This window comes from Tupaia chinensis, unplaced genomic scaffold, assembly GCF_000334495.1.
Source record: "Tupaia chinensis unplaced genomic scaffold, TupChi_1.0 Scaffold000270_2, whole genome shotgun sequence".
NCBI lineage: Eukaryota > Metazoa > Chordata > Mammalia > Scandentia > Tupaiidae > Tupaia > Tupaia belangeri.
The window spans coordinates 4,717,766-4,728,548 of record NW_006159751.1 but is presented as its reverse complement, the minus strand read 5'-3'; the positions used below and the strand labels follow the sequence as shown (position 1 = coordinate 4,728,548).

Sequence of the window (10,783 nt, the reverse complement as noted above, 5' to 3'; positions counted from 1 at the left end):
GGTCCCATTGTTTATTGTTTTTACTTTTTTTTTTTTTTTCAGTTTTTGCTATAGAGTGTGTACACTCATCAGACAGAGACACACCCCTGGGCAAATGGCCACCATGAACGTTTCTCTTGCATTCTCCTCTCAGGATCTTGGGCACATATACATACATGCCTACTGTGATTGTCAAGCTATGGGGTTCTGGGACTGAAACTGCAGTCAGCTGTGTGGGATTCAGCACTTTAACTTCATGCCATCTACTGGCTCCCCTGTTAGTATCTTTTTGTGGGCTTGTAAAGATACCCCTGGCGATATAATGCTTTAATGAGCTTTTATTGATTTAGAAATTCTATCGGTATTATTTTTATTTAACTTTATTTTATTTGTTCATTTCAATTTGACTAGAAAGGAACAGAGTAAGAGAGAGAGGGGCAATGGGGAGAAAGCTGCCAGGTTTGGGACTAGAACAGCGGTCGGCCATGAGGGAGTCCAGCGCCCTCAACCACCATGCCACCTGTTGGCCCCAGTATTATTTTCAAGTTTGTACACCAAATTTGTCAGGTCTAGTAGTAGGATTCTTTTATGTTTTTGAGCTGACTCCATAGTGAAATAACTTATTTCTTGTGTTAGATTCTAGACGAAGTAGAGAAGAGAAGAGAAATGTCTCCAGCCCTTGTTTACCCATTCATGCGAAGCGTCATAGAAGCCCCTTTCCCAGCTCCTGGACGTACCATCACAGTTAAAAGCTACCTCCCTGGTGCTGGAGATGAGGTAAGTTAGCTCATTTTGAAAAAAATCTAATAGTCACCAAAAAGTGGGCCTTACACTAATAGGAAGAGTTCCTGGAAACCCAAGGGTATAGTTTTACCTTTTCCATAAACCGTGACAAATATGTTATATTCCTATAAAGGGCTAGAGAAATATCCAGTCAATCTATGAGATAGTTGATCTTAGACCCAGAACCCAGAGATTTTTTAATCATGCATAGGTTGAGCCCCTTCATAATGACAATTTCATTGTTATAAATGAAGATTATACATTCTGTTATCAAGTAGAACAAAGGGTTTTATTATAGATTTATAGCATAAAAATAAAGTCTTAAGATTATTGGGTCTTTAGTGTAGGCAACTTCACAAACTTTTTGTAGTACACCCTCTTTCTTGAACTTGTAAAAGAAAGATGGGATTCATTAGTGTTGTCGTTAGGGATGGTTTTCAAATACCAGCTGTCCTGATTCAGATTCTTGTGTTTCAGTCCATTGAACTCTGCCGACCACTAGATTCCCGATTGGAACATGTTGACTTCGAATGTCTCTTTAAGTGCCTGAATGTGTGTCATCTCATTCGAGTCTGTGCCTCTCTCCTTTTAGAGCGGAGGGTAATCTTTGTTGCCAATAATCTGAGGTAAGAAATAAGTAAATATGTCACTTCATACTGTGTGTGTGTGTTTTATTTTTTTAAGAGAGAAAGAGATTATTTTTTTCCTAGTTTTTTTTTTTCCTAAGATATTTTTGTTATAGGGTGTGCGCACTCACCAGAGAGAGACAGAGAGCGAGAAATCATCCCCTGGGGGGATGGCCACACCACAGTCTCTTCTTCTCCATTCTCCTTTTGAGATTTTGGGCACACACGCACATACACATGACGTGAGTTTTAAGCTGCCAGGTGCGGGATTCAGACTGTGGTCAACTATGTAGGAGTCCAACAACATAATCATTACGCCATCTACTAGTCCCCATACTGGTGTTTCACTAGTCTTACTAGTTTTTTCTTTCTTTCTTTTCTTTTTTTGAGAGGTTTTTGCTGTAGGGCACGTGCACTCACCAGAACGACAGAGAGAGAGACAGAGAGACAGAAATTGAGAAATCACCCCCCAGGGGGGAAGACCACATCACAGTCCCTTCTCCTTCATTCTCCTCTAGGGATCTTGGGCATGCATGCACACGCAACCGGCATGAGTTTAAGCCACCGAGTCTGGGACTAGAACCGTGGTCAACTACATGAGAGTCTAGTGACATAGCCATTACACCAACTGCTGGTCGTATTATTTATTTATTTATTTATTTTGGAGATTTATGCTATAGGGCGCGTGCGCTCACCAGACAGACAGAGAGAGACAGAAAGCGAGAAATCACCCCCCGGGGGGATGGCCATGCCGCAATCCCTTCTCCTCCATTCTCCTCTCGGGATCTTGGGCACGCACGCACACACGCCCGGCATGAGTTTTAAGCCACTGGGTCCAGGACACGAACCACGGTCGACTACATTGGGAGTCCAGCAAACATAACCATTACGCTAACTGCTGGTCCCTATTTATTTATTTTTAAGAGAGAGATTTTTTGCTATAGGGTGCATGCACTTGCTAGAGAGACAGACAGAAAGCAAAAAATAACCCCCAGTGGGGGATGGGCACGCCGCAGTGACCTTCTCTTCCGTTCTCCTCTTGAGGTTTTGTGCGCACACGCACAAGCACCTGGTGTGAATTTCAAGCCACCAGGTCTGGGACTCAAGCCGCAGTCGACTAGGTGGGAGTCCAGTGACATAACCATTATGCCATCTGCTGGTCCCCAGTCTTAGTACTTTAAAATTTGGGTATATTTAAAAAATGTAGCATTTGTCTCTCAATTACCTAATACTATAGTGACATAGATAATTCCAAATGGTAAGTAATCAAAAAACCATTTGTTTGCATCAGGTTGTAACATTGACTTTTTGGGGTTGTAATACATTTTCTTTCTAAATGGATCTTGCTTAAGTTACTGTTAAAAATTGCTTTCCTAGATAAAATTTTAAAAAATTAATAGGTCTTTATTCATAGAGTTGTTCATCTGTGATCATTAACTGGTATCAATTTGTAATTACCGTAATATCAGAAACATCCTCCATGTGTTGATCTGTGTGTGACACCATTTACTTTCTCCTTGCTAGCACCCTGTCGAAATGTGGCCATGCCGTGGTCGCTACTCTGTATCCATTCACCTGGCAGCACACCTACATCCCAGTCCTGCCAGTGTCTATGATTGACATTGTGTGCTCACCCACTCCATTCCTCATTGGGATTCTGTCGTGCTCCTTACCACAGCTTCAGGACCTACCCATTGAAGAGGTAAGATGGGGAAAAATGGTATCTGTGGATACCAAACACTGGAGCACTGACAAGTGAAAATAAGTGATCTTTATCAGTGGTAGAGTTGTCATTAATGTTTCTATTTCTGTTATTAATATATTATGCTATCCTATTTTGGTATATTTTTATTAAAGTGAGAAAAATTCTATAGTACACATGAATCTGAAGTTGTGCTACAGTAATGGGCCATGGGCTCATTCTTGTTATTCTGAAGGGTAGGTCTTTATTTTTTTTCCAGGTCAAGCACAAACGTTATTCTCGGTTAATTTTAAAAAAATGTTTTGGGATGGCAGAGGGCAGCAGGTGATGTGGTGGTTAAGGTGTGGGATTCCCACATGGTCAACTGTGGTTCACGTGCTGGACTCTGCAGCTTGAAAATCATGCTGAGTGCCTGTGCATGTGTGCTTAAATCCTGAAAGGAGACTGGAGGAGAAGGGATTGTAGTGTGGCCATTCTCCATGGAGGGTTATTTCTCACTTTCTTTGTCTCCAGAGAGCACATGTGTCCTATGGCAAAAGTTATAAAATTAAAAAGTTGTTTCAGCGGGCCGGCAGGTGGTATGGAGGAGAGTGGAGAAAGGATTGCAGCATGGCCATCCCCCCTTGGGATAATTTTTCCTTTCCCTCTCTCTTTCTCTCTCTTATTTTTTCCTTTCTCTCTCTCCTTCTCTCTCTGTCTCTGTCTCTTCTGTGAGCACACAAAAAACAAAACAAAAAAAGAATTGTTTCAATTCAGCCAGTGGCATGATAGTTAAGGCAGCTGGATCCCACATGGCTGACTGCACAGGAGTCCCAAACCTAGCAGCTTGAAAAGCATGCTGGGTATATGTGTGTACGTGCCCAAAATCCAGAGAGGAGGCTAGAGGAGAAGGGATTGTGGTGTGGGGGCCGGCAGGTGGCATGGTGGTTTAGGACACTGGACTCCCATATGGCTGACTGTGGTTCGAGGCCTGGACCTGGTGGCTTTCTTTCCTTTTTTAAAATGAGAATATTTTGTTTATTTATTTATTATTTTATTTTATTTTTTATTTTTGGAGAGGTTTTTGCTATAGAGCACGTGTGCTCACAGGAAAGACAGAGAGACAGAAAGCGAGAAATCACCCCCTAGGGGAGATGGCCACACTACAGTCCCTTCTCCTCCATTTTCCTCTCGGGATCTTGGGCATGCATGCACATGCGCCTGGCATGAGTTTAAGCCACCTGGTCCAGGGCTCGAACCACTGTTGAATTCATGGGAATCCAGCAACACAGCCATTATGCCAACTGCTGGTCCCAATAATTCCTATGTTATTATTCTACCAGAACATAAAAAGAAAAAATTTCACATGCCCAATGTGAGTTTAAGCCACTGGGTCTGGGACATGAACCAAAAGAAAGAAAAGAGAGAGGGAGAGGGAGAGAGAGGGGGTGGGGGGGAGAGAGAAAGAATAATTCTTTAAAAAAAAGGGATTGTGGTGTGGCCATCACCCCTGGGGGGGGTGATTTCCCACTTTCTCTTGCTCTTTCTGTCTCTTACTAGTGAGTAGTGAGTGTACATGCTTATAGCAAACTAAAAAAAGTAATTATTTTAAAAACTGTTTCACATATAACTCATGTATAGATAAATGTCCAAAACAAAATGTCCAGCTTAGTGAATTGTCACAAAGAGCACATTTACATAATCAGCGTTGGAATGGAATGGAACCTTGCAGGATGAAGGCCAGCACCCAGAAGTCCCCACGATACTGCCTTCTAGTTTTCATTCCCTTCCTCATCTCTCATAAAAGGAATGAATGAATGATTTTTACAGTACTCACAGCTTTTCTTTACAGTTGTATCTGTTAGGCGTGCATCCCCTAGACAGTGTTACTCAACTTCTTCTGTTTTAAGTTTGATATTAGTGAACCTACATAATATATATATATTTCTTATCTAGCTTCTTTTGCTCAGTATTATGTCTATCTGTAAGAATCTTCTGTGTTGATTAATTTGTTTTTAATTGACAGAGGGTGTGTGTACTTGCCAGAGAGAAGCAGAATGAGAAAGCACACCACAATGGCTTGTGGTGACACTGCAATCCCTTCATCTCCATTTTCTATCCCATTGGGATTTGGGGTATGCACGTACACACGGGCCTAGTGTATTTTTTCTAGCCATCAGGGCTAGGATTCAAACCATACAGTTGGCCTTATGGGATCTGGCTCCCTTAACCACTAGTCTATGGTGCCAGTCTCATCTAGGACAACGAATTTAACTGTAGTTTGGCCATTCTGTAGTATACTATATAGTATAGTATTTTATTATGTGAATATACCACAATATTCTTATACATTCTTATACAGTTGATGAACATATGATTTGCTTTCAGTTTGGGTTATTAATGCTGCTATGTAGTCTTGTATGTAACCCTTGGTACATATGTGCATGCAGTTCTATGGGTATATACTTAGGAACTGAATTGTTGGGTCACAGCATGTTTTCAACTTTGGTAAATAAAGTCAAACTTTTGGGAACCAGCAGTTAGTGTAATGGCTATGTCGCTGGACTCCCACGTAGTTGACCGCGGTTCGCGTCCCGGACCAGGTGGCTTAAAACTCATGCAGGACGCGTGTGCATGCGTGCCCAAGATCCCAAGAGGAGAATGGAGGAGAAGGGATTGCAGCGTGACCATCCCCCCGGGGGGTGATTTCTCGCTTTCTGTCTCTATGTCTCTCTCTGTCTGTCTGGCGAGTGCACGCGCCCTATAGAGAATAAAGTCAAACTTTTTCCCCAAAATAGTTGTGCCTATTTAAGCTCCCATCAGCGTATGAGAGTTTTTTGTTCCATATCCTCACGAACACTTAGTTTTCAGTTTGTGTAATTTAGCCTATTTGGTGGGTATGTAGTTGTATTCTCATTGTGGTTTAATTTGCATTCCTTGATTACTGTTGAGGCTGCACAGCCTTTTCTGTTTATTGACCATTTGAATATCATCATTTGTAAAAATTCATGGTCTGCCTTTCCATTGGATTATTTACCCTCTTATGATGTATAAAATATCTTTTTATATTCTGGACACCAGCCCCTTTCTGTGTGACTTTCTTTTTCATTTTCCAAAATGATACATTAAAGTTCTTTATGTTAATGTGGTTAAATTTATCAATTGAAGGGACAGCAGGTGGCATGGTGGCTAAGGGCACTGGACTCCCACATGGCTGATTATGGTTCAAGTCCCAGACCTGGCAGCTTTCCTTCTCTCTCTCCCTCTCTCTGTCTCTCACAATTACACCATCTGTCCCTCTCTGGTCAAATGAAAATAAATAAAGTTAAATAAAATAATAATTTTAAATAAATAAATAAAAATAAAATTATCAATTGAGGGACCAGCAAACAATGGTTATGTCGCTAGATTCCCATGTAGTCGACAACGGTTTGAGTCCCGGACCCAGTGGCTTAAAATTCACACCAGGGGCATGTGTATTATGCCCAAAATCCCGAGAGGAAAATGGAGAAAAGAGATGGCAGTATGTGAGACCGAGAGACAGAAAATGAGAAATTACCCCCCAGAGAGATGGCCATGCCAAAACTCCCTTCTCCTGTAGTCTCTTCTCAGGATTTTGGGCACTCATGCACATGTGCCCAGCATGAGTTTTAAGCTGCCGGGTCCTGGACTTGAGCCATGGTAGACTATGTGGGAATCCAGCGATATAACCATTATGCCATCTGCTGGTCCCTTGCCTTTCACTTTTGGTTCTGAATGCACCTAGAACTTGATTTTTGTATGAATAATATGAGGTAGGAAATTTTTTTTTGAAAGCTACCTGTGCCAATACCACTTAGTAAAAAGATTATTCTTCCCCAAACTTGGCTGCATTAACTTTAACTTTTCTATTTAAAACAAAACAAAACAAAACTTTCTGGGGGCTGGCCCTGCAGTCTGGTAGTTAAGGGAGCTAGGTCCACATGGTTCTATCTCAATCTAGTAGCTTCAAAACCATGCCAGGCACATGTGCATATGTACCCAAGATTCCAAAAGGATGGAGAAGGGATTTCAATATGACCAAGCCTTCTTGGGGACTCTTTCTTTTTTTCTTTCTGTCTCTCTGTAGCACAGTTGTTAAGTGATGTACATAGGTATCCAGATTCCACATGGCCAACAGGGTTCAAATCCCAGCCCTGGTGTCATGAAAAAGATGGAAGCTGTGCGTGCATACCTACAAATCTGATGGGATGGAGAAATGGAGGAGAAAGGATTGTGGCATGACTGCTCCATTGGCAATGATTTTCTTTCTTTTTCTTCCTGTAAAGTGCACACACCCTCTGGGAATTCCAGTGCCTTAACCACCATGCCTCCTGCTGGCCCAATAGGTTAACTTTTTTTTTTTTTGGAGAGGTTTTCAGTATAGGGAGTGTGCACTTGCCGGACAGAGAGAGACATAGAGACAGAAAGCAAGAAATCACCCCCCCAGGGGGGATGGTCACGCCGCAATCCCTTCTCCTCCATTCTCCGCTCGGGATCGTGGGCACGCACGCACACGCGCCCGGTGTGAGTTCTAAGCCACCGGGTCTGGGACACAAACCGCAGTCGACTACATGGGAGTCCAGTGACATAGCCATTATGCTAACTGCTGGTTCCCCCGATAGGTTAACTTTTAAATGGGCTACAATTTTGAGTTCATTTTTTAGGAGAATCATTTATTTAATTTTATTTATCATTATTTTTTAATTTGCTCCAGGTCATGTGCACTTACCAGAGAGAAGGAGAGAAAGCAAGTTGCCAGGTCCAGGACTTGAACTGTGGTTGGCCATGTTGAGTCCAGCGTCTCTATCACCACATCATCTGCTGGCCCCAGAGTTATTACTTTTTAGAGAGGAGAGATTTTTGCTTTAGGGCACATTCCCTTGCTAGAGAGACAGAAAGCAAGAAATCACCCCCCCAGGAGGGATGGCTACACCACAGTCCCTTCTCCATTCTCCTCTCCAGATCTTGGGCACATGTGCACAGGCACCTGGCTTGAGTTTTAAGCCATGAATGACTATTTTCTTTTCTTTTCTTTTTTTTTTTTTTTTTAGGGGGTTTTTCTATACGAAGCATGTTTTTTTTGAGAGGTTTTTGCTATAGGACGCATGCGCTCGCCAGACAGACAGAGAGAGACAGAGAGATAGAAAGCGAGAAATCAACCCCTCAGGGGGAATGGTCACGCCACAATCCCTTCTCCTCCGTTCTCCTCTTGGGATCTTGGGCACGCACACTCACACGCCCGGCATGAGTTTTAAGCCACCACGTCCGGGACGCGAACCGTGTCGACTATGTGGGAGTCCAGCGACATAGCCATTACACTAACTGCTGGTTCCCAAGCCATGAATGACTATTGTGGGAGTCCAGCGACATAACCATTACACCATCTACTGGTCCTCCTAAAGTTAATCTTTTAAAAACTGTTCCCAGTGCCTAAAAGAATCAAAACCCCTTCCTGATTCAGCAGTGCTTCATGAATTTGTCTGTGAATGTCTCTGGTTGAACTTGCCTGACTCTTTTATTCCGTAGGTGCTGATAGTTGATCTCTGTGCAGACAAGTTCTTACAGGAGGTGAGTGACAAAAAAGATGATTGCACAATGTTAAGGGATAAAGATCTCCTTGAAGATAATTGGACAGAAAATATGTGAAAGTACTTAGAGAAGATGATTCAGGCAAGACTTTTAGTTTCTACACACATTTGAATTGATACTGTGTCTAGCATACAAGATTGACCTGAAAAGTTCGATTTGGGTTTGTAGCTGTCTATCCCAAAGAAGGAAGGAAGAAACAGCATAAATGTCATTTTTAAAAGAGGTGACTCTGCCCTCAACTCGAAATGTGTTGATATATAAGCCTTTCTATAATTAAAATTTAAAAAGCATTTATTAAGCACTGGTTATTGCTAGGTGTTCTGTTAGGCAGCGAGACTTCACAGAGAAATAAGACACAGTTTGAGCCCTCAGGCATTATAGTCTAATGTGGGAAAGCAGACATACACGTAAAGTCTTTATAAATTGCCTAGTACAACTATGTACGTGGCACAATAGGGGCAAAAGTTGTCATTTATTCTGGATTGCAGAGTGGAAAGGAAGAGTTGATAAAGCCTTCTATGTAGGTTCATAAACACCAAAACAGTGAGAAGAATAAGAATGTTTCCCAGGACTTGGTCTTTTATCAGAATCAATCAGCTCATCACATGTGAAGCACCATTTATTTGGGGATGATTTTGTCATATACCATAAGACTTGTAGATGAGAGAGCTTTGGTGGAGAAGTACCAGAAATGCTTATAAAGTATATTATTTAATTTGAAAAAGAATAGTTAAAATATATATCATAAATAATATAGATTCTATTACATGTAGAGAAGAAAGCTTCAGATTGATTCTCAAGTTTGATATAGCATATATGAACCTGTGGAATTTCGGGCATTTAACTAGTGCATATTTTGGACTTTCTCCAAGCTCATACAAAATTGTTTCCCTTAAGGTGTCTGATGAGGATGAAATTCTACCACCTAAACTTCAAGCTGCCTTAATGCAGATTTTGGAAGAACGAAATGAAATCTTAGCTCAGGAGCAGAACTTTTCACAAGGTATGAATAAGTGGACCAGAGAGTTAAGGTTAGGTCAGTAAATACAGAATGCCCAGCACTCGGCTTAAAGCATATACCAAAGTAAATGAGGTCACCTGTACCTTGAAAAGTTTGCTGTCTTCTTCCTTGGTGATCTTCAGTATGCCAGCTCCCTTCTATTTTAGGATCTTTATACTTGGTCGATTACTTTGACAGAATGCCGTTCTCCCAGATACCCACATGATTCCTGCCCTTTCTTACTATAGGCTCACAATCAAATGTTGCTTCGACACTGAGGCTTTCCCAAACTGTCAATTTAAAGTTGTACTTTAATGGGCCAGCAGGTGGTGTGGTGGTTAAGGCACTGGATTCTCATATGGCCAACTGCGGTTCAGGTCTTGGACACTGAATCTTGAAAATCATACTGGTCATGTTTGCCGAAAATCCTAAGAATGAAGGAGAAGGGAATGCGGCATGACCATCCCCCATCTTGAGTGTTTAAGACATGACTGTGGCCAGAAGTGGTGCAGTGTTAAGAAGAACAACACTTGGGGCCGGCAGATGGCATGTTGGTTAGGGCGCTGGACTCCCACATGGTCGACTGTGGTTTGAGCCCTGGACCCGGCGACTTGCTTCCTCACTTTCTCTTTCTCTCAATCTCTCTCTCTCTCTCTCTCTGTCTCTGGTAAAACTAAAATAAATAGACAAAGTTAAATAATTCCCCCCCCCCAAATAAATTAGTTAGAAAAACAACACTCAGTGAGACTGACCTACATGGGAATCTAGGTTTGTGTCCAGAGACCTACCTGCCTGAGTAAGCTGGGCATGAACGTGACTGTGCTCTAGGACTGGCTAAAGCTGCGGGTGGATTGTAGCATCAAGACCATGTTGGGGAGTCTATCTTTTCTTTTTAATTTTTCTTTCTTTTTTTTTTTAAGAGGTTATTTGCTATAGGGTGCTGCACTTGCCAGAAAGAAACAGAGAGACAGAAAGAGAGAAATCACCGCCCGGGGGGATGGCCACACCACAATACCTTCTCCTCCATTCTCCTCTTGGGATCTTTTTTTTTTTTTTTTTCCCCCTCTTGGGATCTTAGGCATGCTCACACGTGTCTGGCGTGAG

General features: G+C 42.1%; 1 protein-coding gene across 1 annotated transcript in view; it reads left to right on the top strand.

Moving 5' to 3' along the window:
* Positions 1 to 10,783, top strand: part of DENND2C (DENN domain containing 2C) — a 50,925-nt gene that overhangs the window by 32,399 nt on the left and 7,743 nt on the right. The window contains exons 12-16 of the mRNA XM_014588246.2: positions 616 to 756; positions 1,240 to 1,388; positions 2,913 to 3,090; positions 8,617 to 8,658; positions 9,577 to 9,682. Of these exons, the coding sequence (XP_014443732.1) occupies positions 616 to 756; positions 1,240 to 1,388; positions 2,913 to 3,090; positions 8,617 to 8,658; positions 9,577 to 9,682 (616 nt within the window). The remainder of the gene's footprint in view (positions 1 to 615; positions 757 to 1,239; positions 1,389 to 2,912; positions 3,091 to 8,616; positions 8,659 to 9,576; positions 9,683 to 10,783) is intronic.